This window comes from Bombina bombina, chromosome 1 (genome assembly GCF_027579735.1).
Source record: "Bombina bombina isolate aBomBom1 chromosome 1, aBomBom1.pri, whole genome shotgun sequence".
In the NCBI taxonomy this organism is placed as follows: Eukaryota; Metazoa; Chordata; class Amphibia; order Anura; family Bombinatoridae; genus Bombina; species Bombina bombina.
The window spans coordinates 915,771,152-915,789,681 of NC_069499.1; the positions used below are offsets into that span (position 1 = coordinate 915,771,152).

At 40.9% G+C, this 18,530-nt stretch overlaps 1 protein-coding gene across 1 annotated transcript in view; it reads right to left on the reverse strand.

The window, feature by feature from the left end:
- Window positions 1-2,911: 2,911 nt before the first annotated feature.
- DYNC1LI2 (dynein cytoplasmic 1 light intermediate chain 2) overlaps window positions 2,912-18,530 on the reverse strand; it is a 326,410-nt gene continuing 310,791 nt past the window's right edge. The window contains exon 13 of the mRNA XM_053700389.1: window positions 2,912-5,395. Within this exon, the coding sequence (XP_053556364.1) occupies window positions 5,292-5,395 (104 nt within the window). The 3' untranslated portion in view covers window positions 2,912-5,291. The remainder of the gene's footprint in view (window positions 5,396-18,530) is intronic.

An 18,530-nucleotide genomic window follows, 5' to 3' on the forward strand; every position in this document is an offset into this window, starting at 1 on the left:
GAACTTGTCCATTTTACATAGTTTCTCTGGGATGACCAACTTGTCACAATCATCCAGAGTGGATAATACCTCCTTAAGCAGAATGCGGAGATGTTCCAACTTAAATTTAAACGTAATCACATCAGGTTCAGCTTGTTGAGAAATGTTCCCTGAATCAGTAATTTCTCCCTCAGACAAAACCTCCCTGGCCCCATCAGACTGGTTTAGGGGCCCTTCAGAGCCATTATTATCAGCGTCGTCATGCTCTTCAGTATCTAAAACAGAGCAGTCGCGCTTACGCTGATAAGTGTGCATTTTGGCTAAAATGTTTTTGACAGAATTATCCATTACAGCCGTTAATTGTTGCATAGTAAGGAGTATTGGCGCGCTAGATGTACTAGGGGCCTCCTGAGTGGGCAAGACTCGTGTAGACGAAGGAGGGAATGATGCAGTACCATGCTTACTCCCCTCACTTGAGGAATCATCTTGGGCATCATTTTCAGTGTCACATAAATCACATTTATTTAAATGAGAAGGAACTCTGGCTTCCCCACATTCAGAACACAGTCTATCTGGTAGTTCAGACATGTTAAACAGGCATAAACTTGATAACAAAGTACAAAAAACGTTTTAAAATAAAACCGTTACTGTCACTTTAAATTTTAAACTGAACACACTTTATTACTGCAATTGCGAAAAAATATGAAGGAATTGTTCAAAATTCACCAAAATTTCACCACAGTGTCTTAAAGCCATAAAAGTATTGCACACCAAATTTGGAAGCTTTAACCCTTAAAATAACGGAACCGGAGCCGTTTTTAACTTTAACCCCTTTACAGTCCCTGGTATCTGCTTTGCTGAGACCCAACCAAGCCCAAAGGGGAATACGATACCAAATGACGCCTTCAGAAAGTCTTTTCTATGTATCAGAGCTCCTCACACATGCAACTGCATGTCATGCCTCTCAAAAACAAGTGCGCAACACCGGCGCGAAAATGAGGCTCTGCCTATGATTTGGGAAAGCCCCTAAGAATAAGGTGTCTAAAACAGTGCCTGCCGATATATCTTATCAAAATACCCAGATTAAATGATTCCTCAAGGCTAAATATGTGTTAATAATGAATCGATTTAGCCCAGAAAAAGTCTACAGTCTTAATAAGCCCTTGTGAAGCCCTTATTTACTATCTTAATAAACATGGCTTACCGGATCCCATAGGGAAAATGACAGCTTCCAGCATTACATCGTCTTGTTAGAATGTGTCATACCTCAAGCAGCAAGAGACTGCTCACTGTTCCCCCAACTGAAGTTAATTCCTCTCAACAGTCCTGTGTGGAACAGCCATGGATTTTAGTAACGGTTGCTAAAATCATTTTCCTCATACAAACAGAAATCTTCATCTCTTTTCTGTTTCTGAGTAAATAGTACATACCAGCACTATTTTAAAATAACAAACTCTTGATTGAATAATAAAAACTACAGTTAAACACTAAAAAACTCTAAGCCATCTCCGTGGAGATGTTGCCTGTACAACGGCAAAGAGAATGACTGGGGTAGGCGGAGCCTAGGAGGGATCATGTGACCAGCTTTGCTGGGCTCTTTGCCATTTCCTGTTGGGGAAGAGAATATCCCACAAGTAAGGATGACGCCGTGGACCGGACACACCTATGTTGGAGAAATACAAGTCTGTCAAAAGAACTGAAATAAGGGGGCAGTCTGCAGAGGCTTAGATTCAAGGTAATTACAGAGGTAAAACATGCATTATTATAACTGTGCTGGTTATGCAAAACTAGGGAATGGGTAATTAAGGGATTATCTATCTTTTTAAACAACAAAAATTGTGGTGTTGACTGTCCCTTTAAGTTTGAACCACGCACCAGCATTTTAAGCACAGCACTTGCACAGAGAGTCTAATGTGCTTGTGTCATCTGGTAATTACTAAATTTGTTATTTGCTGACATGATTACAAGCCCTACTGGCTCTCTGAGCAGTATCGACATTTAAAATGTGGGTGCTCTGAGAATATCTAGCTATTCTTCATAACTTTTACTAGAAGCATTTTTGCCAATACATGTATATTGTAAATATGTTTATATTCAAGGATGTAATCAATCTATGTGCATTTAAATTTTGAATGGAATGTCACTTTAAATATTTAAGAAGAAAAAAAGGGTAAGGTCAATGCCCATAAAGCAGTGGGCATTGCCATATTGTAACTAGGGTTAAATACATAGCTAAAGTCAGCACCAGAGCAACAATGCACTACTGTGGTCTAGCTGAACACATCTGGTGAGCCGCTTACAAGAACAATGTGTGTGTAACCACGATCATCAGCCATCAGCTAGCTCCCAGTAATGCACTGCGGATCTTTAAACTACATAGGTACATTTTTTTTTAAATAGGATAACTTTAAAGATTCTAAAACATCGAAGTAAGTTAATTTTCACTCTGTATATAATCTTCAATTCAGGTTCTATAGCAAAGATAATGATCGGACAAGCCCATAAAAATTAACTATCAAATATTCTATCATAACTTTTAGTAAATGTAAAGGTATTTATCCTTCTAGACCACAGTCCAGTTTCATGTCAAAACATTCATGAAATAGACTCTGCAGCAAAACAGGACTTGAACACAGATAAATACATAATGCTGAGTGTGGACAGGTGCTGCAAGGTAAGTACACGTCTAGACAATAAAACATTTGTTCTGTTTCTATTATAATGTACAAATAATACTCGATTACATGGAAAAACAAAGCATGACAATTCCATGTTGCTTTCAGATCTTCTAATCCAGTGGAAAGGATGATGTTCTTTTCATCTGGCAGAGAAGAGGGTCAATGATAACCTTTTAAACATCTCAAACCAAATTTCAGAAATAATTTTTAACGCTCTATAGAGACATTGTAAAAACAAACAATGCACATAACAGTTTAACGCAGTTAAACTTTTAATTCCAATGCAGTAAAAATAACAATATTTTAAATGCACTTTGATAACTAAATGGAACAAATGGACTGTAATTTGTTTTAAATGGGAAATGTGAACAAAAACAGAAGATCAGTGATCCAAACGGTTAAACTAAGCACTTTGTTGGCAAACTTAGTTTTTTTTTTTTTTTAAAATAAATTAGCAAATTGTGCGTTTTGTATATCAGTCTTAAACTAATACAGAGAAGTGTGCCAATGATGTTCCAGTTTCATAAGAACAATAAAATGTACGTGCTGAAGTGTATTTCAGTCAACATTTAGCTTTTACAACATATTTGTTCAATAGAAACAAAATGGATTAACAAAACAAAATATGAGACTCCCCTGTGAGAAAATGAGACTCGTGCTCTTAACTTTGTTTTTTTTAAATATAGCAGCCCAAAAAGGTTTATTAGGCATAGTGGCCTCTGCAGTCCTGTCCATGGTTCTCTTTAGTGGCACAAACATAGTAACATGCAACTCCTTAACTTCAATATAGCGCTTGACAGGTACCCTTTTAAACTGTGCAAGTTGGGTCTAGAGCTTTGTGTTCTCACCAACACAAAGTCTCCTGAAAATGAATGATTGGTCAAAGAACAGCAAACAGTGACCATGTCTGTTTTAGCAACAGACAAAATGTACTTGGGAAAAGGGAGGAAAAAAAAAAAAAATATGTACATATAAATAATGTAGCTCCATGGACTGCAACACATTTAGGGTTACCTATTGTCTTCAAATCACTTGCAATATCCCTTCTCTAAAGCTTCTGGCTTGTTATGTCCTTTTTGAACCTACATAAAATATTCAATAAACTTTGAGGTTATAATACACATAGAAAAGAAGTGATGCAAATGTCCATTATTAATAATTATTAAAAAGCAGGAGCAGAGAGGTTACTCAGAGGTAAGGAAACATTTGTAGCGTTAGATAGTGTTATATATTAAAATTGGACTTCTTACCACAATAATAATAATATATAGTGGTCAGTTACTTTTTACATGAAAATGTATACATTACATTCTATTGAGACTCTCCCAGCAAACAAGCATTTAAAATTGTAACCTTTCCATTTTCAATGATGCTAATAAAAATCTTATGAAAACTGAGGTAAAAAAATAATAAAAAAACCCAATAATTAGAAAATTGCCTATTTTAATTATCCATGGCAACATGAAACTGCTAGCACTGAGAGACAAAAAGGCTGATTTAGAATTAAAAGTTTGTGTCACACTTTGATATGTAACCTCCAATGTTCTATAAACCACTAATGGATGTTTAGGTGCAACAGGCATCAACAGATAAATATCCAAAATATAACCATCAATGTATAAAATAACCTGCATAAAATACACTTGCTATTTAGACTGACAATTCTTAAAATAATCACGTCTAATGCAAAAAAATAAAAAATAAAATCTAAGCTGGCTTGCATATAACCCACCCTGTGCTGCACTAGTGTAGAGAGCATGAACAGTCACGTCAGTGGTGGTAGAGGGCTCTGTGGAAAATTACATGAAAACATAAAACACACAAACTTCTTCTAGACATTTTGCAAATAATATATATTTAAAATGACTTATTACAGTGCATAACTACTCCAAGCATCTCCTAGTGGCACATCCTGAACCGTACCAGGCACTTGGAACTGACCAATCATTTTGTTCAGAATGGTCTCCACCAGACTAAACTGCTGCATATAAACCCCCACTTTCTTTATTAAAAATAAAGGCATAGATTTCCCGACAGGGAGTATTCTGTTTTTGCTAATCGACTGAGGGATGAAATCTTCCATTTGCATTAAATGTACCCTTCCACAGAGCTTTCCAGATAAAGCGGGATAAAATCACTGGGGGAGAATTTATCACACAGTTCCTCTTCTCATTCTCACTTGTTAACACCCTCATTTCTCACACCCTGGAGCTCTTTTATATTTAGTTTCAATAACATTGCATCCCATTTTGGTTTCTTACTAACTTTTGTCCCTGCAGTGCCCAGTATGTTAAATATAGCAGGCTTTGTAACAGAAAAAGGGGGCGTCCAATCTGACAACTGTGTGTAGTTATTTTTTTTTATCCCATAGGATATTGACAAGCCAGCATATACTACCCGTTAAGTGCTTATAGGTGCAAGAAGACGTGCAACACCACTCCCTTCCTGCACTTAAGGAATTAGCAGATGGTATTATCAAGGCAAAATTGTAATTCTTGAGGCAACTGCCTCTACCCACAAGGAAACGTACAACATCCACATCAGCGTGGCCTTGGTATTAACAGTTCATTATACATTATTATTTGGTCATAGATATATAGAATTGTTTTGTATTCCTTTAGCTTGACAAGCGGGTCATGCCTCATTCTCCGTTGCAGAGGAGTTATTTAACACAGTATCTGGCTGGCAGGTCATTCTATCCAGTTCTTCCTGGACGTTAGTCAGTATGGGCTTCTGTCCTGCACACAAACAGAAAGTTTATGACAATAAAACCCACTGATGCACATGTCTGAATAAACAAGGACCTATTAAAAGGAAAGGACCAAATCAACAAATTTATATTTCATTTCATACACCCAAATACATTTATTAGATGGAGGCTTGAGTAAAATCAATGTAATAATAAAATGAAGGTCTTAAAATCATAATTTGCCTGTTTGCTTTTCGGTTATGTAAAGCCATGAGGGTATGTACTTAAAAGGATGGAGTTTCAACTGGAAAAAGGAGAAGATGGTATATGCACATGTAAAGCCTAGCAGAGAATACCAAAGACTGTATAAAATAGAGCAGGAATAGCATAACTTTATACACCACTGGTTTGGCTAGGGAGACTCAAATCAGGTTTAATAATGTCCTTTTATGTAGTGCGGTGTGAGAAAAATAAAGAGAAAAGTAGAACAGAAAGTGAAAGAACTGCCCATGCTATAAATAAATGCCCAATGTTTCAGGCAAAAAGTTGTGTAAGACGTGAGCAGCTCTTGTCTACATGATCTCCTTCAGTATTGCAAATGTAAGAGGGCAAAGATTGGGTCTGCTTGAGGAATCACAAAAACTCCCCAATATTTAAGCTTACCTGATAAATGTATTTCTTTCTTGACACAGTGAGTCCATGGATCATCTTTAATTACTATCGGGGAATATCACTCCTGGCCAGCAGGAGGCGGCAAAGAGCACCACAGCAAAGCTGTTAAGTATCACCTCCCTTCCCTCCAACCCCAGTCATTCGACCGAAGGAAAGAGAGAGAACGGAAGTAACACAAGGTGGAGAGGTGACTGAGGTTTACAACACAAAAAAAATGTCTAAATAAAACAGGGCGGGCTGTGGACTCAGTGGGTCAAGAAAGAAAGAAATTTATCATCAGGTAAGCATAAATTTTGTTTTCTTTCTACTTTTCTACTGACACGGTGCATCCACGGATCATCTTAAATTACTATTGGGAATCAATACCCAAGCTAGAAGACACAGATAAGGAAGGGACAAGACAGGGAACCTAAACGGAAGGCACCACTCCTTGAAGAACCTTTCTCCCAAAAGAATAAAATTTATAGAATCTTGAAAAAGTGTGTAGAGGACCAAGTTGCAGCCTTGCAAATCTGTTACACAGAAGCTTCATTTTTGAATGCCCAGGAAGAGGAAACAGCCATCGTGGAATGAGCCGTGATTCTCTCAGGAGGCTGCTGTCCAGCAGTTTCAAAGGTCAAATTAATTATACTCCTCAGCCACAAAGAAAGAGAAGTAGCCATAGCTTTCGGACCCTTGCGTTTCCCAGAGAAAACAACAAAGCAGAAGACTGGCGAAAATCCTTAGTCGCCTGTAAATAGTATTTCAACGCACACACCACATCCAGGTTGCACAGCAGACGCTCTTTATGTGAAGAAGGGTTAGGACACAAGGAAGGAACAACGATTTCTTGATTAATGTTCCTATCCGAAACCACTTTAGGGAGCAAACCTAACTTAGTAGACATAACTACCTTATCCAAATGAAAAATAAGGTAAGGGGATTTACACTGCAACGCCGAGAGCTCTGAGACTCTACGAGCAGAAGAAATTGCAACAAGAAACAAAACTTTCCAAGATAACATCTTAATATCTAAAGGTATGCTTAGGCTCAAACGGAGCCTGCTGAAGAAGTTTAAGAACCAGGTTAAGACTCCAGGGAGGAGTAACATATTTGAACACAGGCCTGATTCTGACCAAGGCCTGACAGAAGGATTGTACATCTGGCACGTCCACCAGAAGCTTATGCAACAAAAACATAATTTATGCTTACCTGATAAATTTATTTCTCTTGTAGTGTATCCAGTCCACGGATCATCCATTACTTATGGGATATTCTCCTTCCCAACAGGAAGTTGCAAGAGGATCACCCACAGCAGAGCTGCTATATAGCTCCTCCCCTAACTGCCATATCCAGTCATTCGACCGAAACAAACAGAGAAAGGAGAAACCATAGGGTGCAGTGGTGACTGTAGTTTAATTAAATTTTAGACCTGCCTTAAAATGACAGGGCGGGCCGTGGACTGGATACACTACAAGAGAAATAAATTTATCAGGTAAGCATAAATTATGTTTTCTCTTGTTAAGTGTATCCAGTCCACGAATCATCCATTACTTATGGGATACCAATACCAAAGCTAAAGTACACGGATGATGGGAGGGACAAGGCAGGGATTAAGCGGAAGGAACCACTGCCTGAAGAACCTTTCTCCCAAAAACAGCCTCCGAAGAAGCAAAAGTATCAAATTTGTAAAATTTTGAAAAAGTGTGAAGCGAAGACCAAGTCGCGGCCTTGCAAATCTGTTCAACAGAGGCCTCATTTTTAAAGGCCCAGGTGGAAGCCACAGCTCTAGTAGAATGAGCTGTAATTCTTTCAGGGGGCTGCTGTCCAGCAGTCTCATAGGCTAGGCGTATAATACTCCGAAGCCAAAAGGAAAGAGGTTGCCAAAGCTTTTTGACCTCTCCTCTGTCCAGAATAAACGACAAACAGGGAAGATGTTTGACGAAAATCTTTAGTAGCTTGTAAGTAAAACTTCAAGGCACGGACTACGTCCAGATTATGTAAAAGACGTTCCTTTTTTGAAGAAGGATTAGGACACAATGATGGAACAACAATCTCTTGATTGATATTCTTGTTAGAAACCACCTTAGGTAAAAACCCAGGTTTGGTACGCAGAACTACCTTATCTGCATGAAAAATCAGATAAGGAGAATCACATTGTAAGGCAGATAGCTCAGAGACTCTCCGAGCCGAGGAAAGAGCCATAAAACAGAACTTTCCAAGATAAAAGCTTAATATCAATGGAATGAAGGGGTTCAAACGGAACTCCTTGAAGAACTTTAAGCTCCACGGGGGAGCAACAGTTTTAAACACAGGCTTAATTCTAACCAAAGCCTGACAAAATGCCTGGACGTCTGGAACTTCTGCCAGACGCTTGTGCAAAAGAATAGACAGAGCAGAAATGTGTCCCTTTAAGGAACTAGCCGATAATCCTTTGTCCAAACCCTCTTGGAGAAAGGACAATATCCTAGGAATTCTAACCTTACTCCATGAGTAATTCTTGGATTCACACCAATAAAGATATGTACGCCATATCTTGTGATAGATTTTCCTGGTAACAGGCTTTCGTGCCTGTATTAAGGTATCAATGACTGACTCGGAGAAGCCACGCTTTGATAAAATCAAGCGTTCAATCTCCATGCAGTCAGTCTCAGAGAAATTAGATTTCGATGATTGAAAGGACCTTGTATTAGAAGGTCCTGCCTCAGAGGCAGAGTCCATGGTGGAAAGGATGACATGTCCACTAGGTCTGCATACCAGGTCCTGCGTGGCCACGCAGGCGCTATTAGAATCACTGATGCTCTCTCCTGTTTGATTTTGGCAATCAGTCGAGGGAGCAGAGGAAACGGTGGAAACACATAAGCCAGGTTGAAGAACCAAGGCGCTGCCAGAGCATCTATCAGCGTCGCTTCTGGGTCCCTGGACCTGGATCCGTAACAAGGAAGCTTGGCGTTCTGGCGAGACGCCATGAGATCCAACTCTGGTTTGCCCCAACGATGAATCAATTGAGCAAACACCTCCGGATGGAGTTCACACTACCCCGGGTGAAAAGTCTGACGACTTAGAAAATTCTCCACGCCTGGGAAATGGATTGCTGACAGGTGGCAAAAGTGAGTCTCTGCCCAGCGAATTATTTTTGAGACTTCTAACATCTCTAGGGAACTCCTGGTTCCCCCTTGATGGTTGATGTAAGCCACAGTCGTGATATTGTCTGACTGAAATCTGATGAACCTCAGTGTTGCTAACTGAGGCCAAGCCAGAAGAGCATTGAATATTGCTCTTAACTCCAGAATATTTATCGGAAGGAGTTTCTCCTCCTGAGTCCACGATCCCTGTGCCTTCAGGGAGTTCCAGACTGCACCCCAACCTAGAAGGCTGGCATCTGTTGTTACAATTGTCCAATCTGGCCTGCGAAACGTCATACCCTCGGACAGGTGGACCCGAGACAACCACCAGAGAAGAGAATCTCTGGTCTCTTGATCCAGATTTAGCAGAGGGGACAAATCTGTGTAATCCCCATTCCACTGACTTAGCATGCATAATTGCAGCGGTCTGAGATGTAGGCGCACAAATGGCACTATGTCCATTGCCGCTACCATTAAGCCGATCACCTCCATACACTGAGCCACCAAAGGGTGCGGAATGGAATGAAGAATACGGCAAGCATTTAGAAGCTTTGATAACCTAGACTCCGTCAGGTAAATTTTCATCTCTAAAGAATCTATAAGAGTCCCTAAGAAGGAGACTCTTGTGAGTGGGGATAGAGAACTCTTTTCCTTGTTCACTTTCCACCCGTGCGATCTCAGAAATGCCAGAACTATCTCTGTATGAGACTTGGCAATTTGAAAGCTTGACGCCTGTATCAGGATGTCGTCTAGATACGGAGCCACCGCTATGCCTTGCGGTCTTAGAACCGCCAGAAGTGAGCCCAGAACCTTCGTAAAGATTCTCGGGGCTGTAGCCAACCCGAAGGGAAGAGCTACAAATTGGTAATGCCTGTCTAGAAAGGCAAACCTTAGGAACCGATGATGATCTTTGTGAATCGGTATGTGAAGGTAGGCATTATTTAAGTCCACTGTGGTCATGTACTGACCCTCTTGGATCATGGGTAGGATGGTCCGAATAGTTTCCATTTTGAAAGATGGAACTCTGAGGAATTTGTTTAAGATCTTTAGATCCAAAATTGGTCTGAAGGTTCCCTCTTTTTTGGGAACCACAAACAGATTTGAATAAAAACCCTGTCCTTGTTCCGTCCGCGGAACTGGATGGATCACTCCCATTACTAGGAGATCTTGCACACAGCGTAGGAATGCCTCTTTCTTTATCTGTTTTGCAGATAACCTTGAAAGATGAAATCTCCCTTGTGGAGGGGAAGCTTTGAAGTCCAGAAGATATCCCTGAGATATGATCTCCAACGCCCAGGGATCCTGAACATCTCTTGCCCACGCCTGGGCGAAGAGAAAAAGTCTGCCCCCTACTAGATCCGTTGCCGGATAGGGGGCCGTTCCTTCATGCTGTTTTAGAGGCAGCAGCAGGTTTTCTGGCCTGCTTGCCTTTGTTCCAGGACTGGTTAGGTTTCCAGGCCTGCTTAGATTGAGCAAAAGTTCCCTCTTGTCTTGAAGCGGAGGAAGTTGATGCTGCACCTGTCTTGGAATTTCAAAAGGCACGAAAATAAGACTGTTTGGCCTTTGATTTGGCCCTGTCCTGAGGAAGGGTATGACCCTTACCTCCAGTAATGTCAGCAATAATTTCTTTCAAACCAGGCTGAATAAGGTCTGCCCCTTGAAAGGAATGTTGAGTAATTTAGACTTTGAAGTCACATCAGCTGACCAGGATTTGATCCAAAGGGCCCTATGCGCCTGGATGGCGAATCCGGAATTCTTAGCCGTTAGTTTAGTCAAATGAACAATGGCATCAGAAACAAATGAGTTAGCTAGCTTAAGAGTTCTAAGCTTGTCAACAATTTCAGTCAATGGAGCTGTATGGATGGCCTCTTCCAGGGCCTCAAACCAGAATGCCGCCGCAGCAGTGACAGGCGCAATGCATGCAAGGGGCTGTAAAATAAAACCTTGTTGAATAAACATTTTCTTAAGGTAACCCTCTAATTTTTTATCCACTGGATCTGAAAAAGCACAACTGTCCTCAACCGGGATAGTGGTACGTTTTGCTAAAGTAGAAACTGCTCCCTCCACCTTAGGGACAGTCTGCCATAAGTCCCGTGTAGTGGCATCTATTGGAAACATTTTTCTAAATATAGGAGGTGGGGAAAAGGGCACACCGGGCCTATCCCACTCCTTACTAATAATTTCTGTAAGCCTTTTAGGTATTGGAAAAACATCAGTACTCACCGGCACTGCATAGTATTTATCCAGCCTACACAATTTCTCTGGCACTGCAATTGTGTCACAGCCATTCAGAGCAGCTAATACCTCCCCAAGCAATACACGGAGGTTCTCAAGCTTAAATTTAAAATTAGAAATCTCTGAATCAGGTCTCCCCGAATCAGAGACGTCACCCACAGACTGAAGCTCTCCGTCCTCAGGTTCTGCATATTGTGACGCAGTATCAGACATGGCTCTTACAGCATCTACGCGCTCTGTATCTCGTCTAACCCCAGAGCTATCGCGCTTGCCTCTCAATTTAGGCAATCTGGATAATACCTCTGACAGGGTATTATTCATGATTGCAGCCATGTCCTGCAAAGTAATCGCTATGGGCGTCCCCGATGTACTTGGCGCCATATTAGCATGCGTCCCTTGAGCGGGAGGCGAAGGGTCCGACATGTGGGGAGAGTTAGTCGGCATAACATCCCCCTCGACAGACCCCTCTGGTGACAATTCTTTTATAGATAAAGACTGATCTTTACTGTTTAAGGTGAAATCAATACATTTAGTACACATTCTCCTATGGGGCTCCACCATGGCTTTTAAACATAATGAACAAGTATCCTCTGTTTCAGACATGTTTGTACAGACTAGCAATGAGACTAGCAAGCTTGGAAAACACTTTAAAGCAAGTTAACAAGCAATATAAAAAAACGTTACTGTGCCTTTAAGAGAAACAAATTTTGACAAAATTTGAAACAGTGAAAAAAGGCAGTTACACTAACAAAATTTTTACAGTGTATGTAACAAGTCAGCAGAGCATTGCACCCACTTGCAAATGGATGATTAACCCCTTAATAACAAAAACAGAATAATAAATGACAAAAACGTTTTTTAAACACAGTCACAACAACTGCCACAGTCTACTGTGATTGTTACCCTCCTCAAACACGACTTTGAAGCCTTTTGAGCCCTTCAGAGATGTCCTGTATCATGCAGAGGGAAGCTGAATGTCTCTGTCAGTATTTTTAGCTGCACAGAAAAGCACTAAAATAGGCCCTTCCCACTCATATTGCAACAGTGGAAAGCTTCAGGAAACTGTCTCTAGGCAGAAATCAAACCAGCCATGTGGAAAAAAACTAGGCCCCAATAAGTTTTGTCACCAAACATATATAAAAACGATTAACATGCCAGCAAACGTTTTATATTACATTTTTATAAGAGTATGCATCTCTATTAATAAGCCTGATACCAGTAGCTATCACTGCATTTAAGGCTTTACTTACATTAATCTGGTATAAGCAGCATTTTCTAGCAAATTCCATCCCTAGAAAAATATTAACTGCACATACCTTATTGCAGGAAAACCTGCACGCCATTCCCTCTCTGAAGTTACCTCACTCCTCAGAATATGTGAGAACAGCCATGGATCTTAGTTACTTCTGCTAAGATCATAGAAAACGCAGGCAGATTCTTCTTCTAAATACTGCCTGAGATAAACAGTACACTCCGGTACCATTTAAAAATAACAAACTTTTGATTGAAGAAATAAACTAAGTATAAAACACCACTCTCCTCTTACGACCTCCATCTTTGTTGAGGGTTGCAAGAGAATGACTGGGTATGGCAGTTAGGGCAGGAGCTATATAGCAGCTCTGCTGTGGGTGATCCTCTTGCAACTTCCTGTTGGGAAGGAGAATATCCCATAAGTAATGGATGATCCGTGGACTGGATACACTTAACAAGAGAAATAGATAAGGCAGAAATCTGACCCTTCAAGGTACTAGCAGATAATCCCTTCTCCAGACTCTCCTGGAGAAAAGACAAAATCCTAGGAATCCGAACTCTACTCCAAGAGTAACCTCTAGATTCACACCAATACAGATATCTACCCCATATCTTACAGTAAATCTTTCTGGTAACAGGTTTACGAGCCTGAATCATGGTCTCAATGACCAACTCAGAAAAACCACCCTTAGATAAAATTAAGCGTTCAATCTACAAGCAGTCAGCTTCAGAGAAACGAGATTTGGGTGAAGGAAGTGCCCTTGAAGTAGATGGTCCTTCCTCAGTAGAAGTCTCCAAGGTGGGAGAGATGACATCTCCACTAGGTCTGCATAACAGATCCTGCGAGGCCACACCAGTGCAATGAGGATCACCGACGCCCTCTCCTGTTTGATTCAAGCAATGACCCGAGGAAGGAGAGCAAACGGAGGAAACAGGTATGCTAGACTGAAATTTCCAAGGGACTGCCAGAGCATTGATCAGTACAGCCTGAGGATCCCTTGACTTCGACCCGTACCTCGGGAGCTTGGCATTCCGTCGAGATGCCATGAGATCCAGCTCCGGCTGCCCCCCCTTTGAGAATGAAGTTGGAAAACACCTCCGGGTGGAGTTCCCACTCCCCCTGGGTGAAAAGTCTGTCTGCTCAGAAAATCCGCTTCCAAATTGTCCACTCCTGGAATGTGGATCGCAGATAGACAGCAGTTGTGGGTCTCTGCCCACTGGATAATCCTGGATACCTCTGTCATGGCCAAGGAGCCAAGGAACTCCGAGTTCCTCGCTGATGGTTTATGTAAGCCACTGAAGTTATGTTGTCCGACTAGAACCTTATAAACCGGGCTGAAGTTAACTGACGCCAGGCCAGAAGAGCATTGAAGATTGCCCTCAGCTCTAGGATGTTTATGGGAAGAACTGACTACTCCCAAGTCCATATCCCCTGAGCCTTTTGCGAGCCCCAGACTGCTCCCTATCCCAACAGACTGGCATCCATGGTCAAAATCACCAAGGAAGGTCTGCGGAAGCAGGTTCCCTGGGAGAGATGTTCCTGAGATAACCACCAAGGAAGAGAATCTCTTGTCGCCTGATCCAGGTTAAACGCGGAGACAGATCCGCATAATCCCTGATCCATTGTTTGAGCATGCATAACTGCAGAGGTCTGAGATGGAACCGGGCAAACAGAATAATGTCCATGGCAGCTACCATCAGACCAATTACCTCCATACATTGGGCCACAGACGGCCGAGGAGAGGACTGAAGGGCAAGACGAAAATCTTTGTCTTTCTGACCTCTGTCAGAAATATTTTCATTGATAAGGAATCTATTATGGTTCCTAATAACACTACCCTTGTAGCTGGTATCAAGGAACTCTTTTCCAAATTCACCTTCCATCTGTGAGAACGCAGAAAAGATAACATCTCCGTGTGGGAGTTTGCTTGTTGAAAGGATTGCGCCTGGACCAGAATGTCGTCCAGATAAGGTGCCACTGCAATGCCCCGCAACCGGAACAGAGAGCAGAAACCTGTCCCTGGGGGGAAAGGTTTTGAACTTTAGTTTGTATCCCTGGGACACAATGCCCATCGCCCAGGGATCCGGCACATCCTGAACCGAGGCCTGAGCGAAGAAAGCCTGTCCTGCACAAGATCCGGTTCCCTTCATACTGACTTTGAATCACTAACGGGCTTCTTAGATTGCTTCCCCTTGTTCCAAGACTGGTTGGGCCTTCATGAAGGCTTGGACTGTTCCTGCTTGGCAGAGGAAGTTTTACCCTTGAAGTTTCTAAAGGAACGAAAATTACTCTGACGTCCCTTCTGCTTATTCCTCTTATCCTGAGGGAGGAAATGACCCTTTCCAGTACTGCAAAACCAGAAATCTTTGCTCCCAACTTAATAACTTGTAGGTAAGCATCCGTAATAAAGGAATTGGCCAACTTAAGAGCCTTGATTCTATCCTGGATCTCCTCAAGGGGAGTATCTGTCTGAATAGACTCAGACAACGCATCAAATCAGTATGCAGCCGCACTGGTGATGGTAGCAATACACACCGCAGGTTGCCATTGTATACACTGGTGTGCATACATCTTTTTAAGTAACCCTTCCAACTTCTTACACATAGGATCCTTAAAGGAACAGCTATCCTCTATGGGAATAGTGGTTCTCTTAGCCAAAGTGGAACTTGAGAGTCAGCTATTGGAAACATCTTCTTAAAAATTTAGGATGGAGAAAAAGTAAATTTATGCTTACCTGATAAATTAATTTCTTCTATGGCACGACGAGTCCACGGATTCATCCTTTACTTGTGGGATATTATCCTCCTGCTAACAGGAAGTGGCAAAGAGCACCACAGTAGAGCTGTCTTATAGCTCCTCCCTTAGCTCCACCCCCCAGTCATTCGACCGAAGGTACAGGAAGAAAAAGGAGAAACTACAAGGTGCAGAGTTGACTGAAGTTTAAATTAAAAAAATATAATCTGTCTTAAAATGACAGGGCAGCCGTGGACTTGTCGTACCATAGCAAAATTAATTTATCAGGTAAGCATAAATTTACTTTTCTTCTATAAGGTACGACGAGTCCACGGATTCATCCTTTACTTGTGGGATACAATACCAAAGCTACAGGACACGGATGAACGGGAGGGACAAAACAGATGGTTAAACAGAAGGCACCACTGCTTGAAGAACTTTTCTCCCAAAAAAATAGCCTCCGAAGAAGCAAAAGTATCAAATTTGGAAAAGGTATGAAGCGAAGACCAAGTCGCAGCCTTACAAATCTGTTCAACAGAAGCATCATTTTTAAAAGCCCATGTGGAAGCCACCGCTCTAGTAGAGTGAGCTATAATCCTTTCAGGAGGCTGCTGTCCAGCAGTCTCGTATGCCAAACGGATTATGCTTTTCAGCCAAAAAGAGAGGTAGCCGTAGCTTTTTGACCTCTACGTTTTCCAGAATAGACAACAAACAAAGAAGACGTTTGACGGAAATCTTTGGTTGCTTGCAAGTAAAACTTCAAAGCATGAACCACGTCCAAGTTGTGCAACAGACTCTCCTTCTTAGAGGAAGGATTAGGACACAGGGAAGGAACAACAATTTCCTGATTGATATTCCTATTAGTAACAACCTTAGGAAGGAATCCAGGTTTGGTACGCAAAACCACCTTATCAGCATGGAAAACAAGATAAGGCGAGTCGCATTGCAATGCAGATAATTCACAAACTCTTTGAGCCGAAGAGATAGCAACTAAAAACAGAACTTTCCAAGATAGAAGCTTAATATCTATGGAATGCATAGGTTCAAACGGAACCCCTTGAAGAACTTTAAGAACTAAATTCAAACTCCATGGCGAAGCAACAGGTTTAAAAACTAAGATTTTATCACCTCTTTCACTTTACCCTTCCGAGTACTTAGAGTAGGCAGAGAGAATGACTGGGGGGTGGAGCTAAAGGAGGAGCTATATAGACAGCTCTGCTGTGGTGCTCTTTGCCACTTCCTGTTAGCAGGAAGATAATATCCCACAAGTAAAAGGATGAATCCGTGGACTCGTCATACCTTATAGAAGAAACAAAAATTTATTTAAGAACTTACCTGATAAATTCATTTCTTTCATATTGGCAAGAGTCCATGAGCTAGTGACGTATGGGATATACAATCCTATATAGTAGGTTAGGGAAAATTCAAAGGATTTGTGACATTAAAGTCAAGTGCTGAATTAGGCACTATTTAATTAAGTAGAATTTGTAAAATTTAACACTTTATTAACATATACACAAAGACAGACAATTTACTTAAATTGGACCATAGTAAAGAAACAAGTAATCACCATATGTTTCTATATTAAGTCATAGGTAATGGTCCAACACTAAGATAAAACCAAAAGATAAAAATAAGGGCAGTGTGATCTAATGGTTAGTAGAGCAGTTTATGGTAGAATGAATCAGAATGGGTGGAATAACGGATAAAGGAGTTTGTAAACCAAACACACACACACACACAGCGCTATGCGCTCAAAGGCGTCCTCCTTCCTGCGTACTGCTGGGATTCAACCCAGTCAGCCGATTTCTGACTCAGATCCCTACAAGTAAACCACACAGTGTTCATTCAATTCAGTATATATTTGCTATTCACACAAAAGGCTCGTGTAGATAGGATAACTCAATCATATGTTGTTTGGATAGTAGCGCAAATAATCATACATTGTTATTGCAGAGTGTACATACTAACCGCCTTTCAATCCAAAAGGGGACTTAACAATATAAGTTTAAAGTCACTCAATTAGCTAAGAGAATATTCAATATAGTTATATGTGCTTATCGTCACCAAAAGAACTATCCTCTATAACATTCGCTATATTGAGCTATTGAAGTGTACGAAACGCACAGTGACGAAACGCGTGGTGGGCGTGTTCTAATTTGGTGTGAGAGCAGTTATCGAAGCTTAGGCTTGTTGTATGTTTGCAATATGAGCTTATTGTAATTTAGCGCAATAGCTCACAGGACTGCAGTGTGTACACTTCAATAGCTCAATATAGCGAATGTTATAGAGGATAGTTCTTTTGGTGACGATAAGCACATAGAACTATATTGAATATTCTCTTAGCTAATTGAGTGACTTTAAAAACTTATATTGTTAAGTCCCCTTTTGGATTGAAAGGCGGTTAGTATGTACACTCTGCAATAACAATGTATGATCATTTGCGCTACTATCCAAACAACATATGATTAAGTTATCCTATCTACACAAGCCTTTTGTGTGAATAGCAAATATATACTGAATTGAATGAACGCTGTGTGGTTTACTTGTAGGGATCTGAGTCAGAAATCGGCTGACTGGGTTGAATCCCAGCAGTACGCAGGAAGGAGGACGCCTTTGAGCGCATAGCCTGTGTGTGTGTGTTTGGTTTACAAACTCCTTTATCCGTTATTCCACCCATTCTGATTCATTCTACCATAAAGTGCTCTACTAACCATTAGATCACACTGCTCTTATTTTTATCTTTTGGTTTTATCTTAGTGTTGGACCATTACCTATGACTTAATATAGAAACATATGGTGATTACTTGTTTCTTTAATATGGACCAATTTAAGTAAATTGTCTGTCTTTGCATATATGTTAATAAAGTGTTAAATTTTACAAATTCTACTTGATATACAATCCTACCAGGAGGGGCAAAGTTTCCCAAACCTCAAAATGCCTATAAATACACCCCTCACCACACCCACAATTCAGTTTAACGAATAGCCAAGACATGGGGTGATAAAGAAAGGAGTAAAAAGCATCAACAAAGGAATTTGGAAATAATTGTGCTTTATACAAAAAAATCATAACCACCATAAAAAAAGGGGTGGGCCTCATGGACTCTTGCCAATATGAAAGAAATGAATTTATCAGGTAAGTTCTTACATAAATTATGTTTTCGTTGGCAAGAGTCCATGAGCTA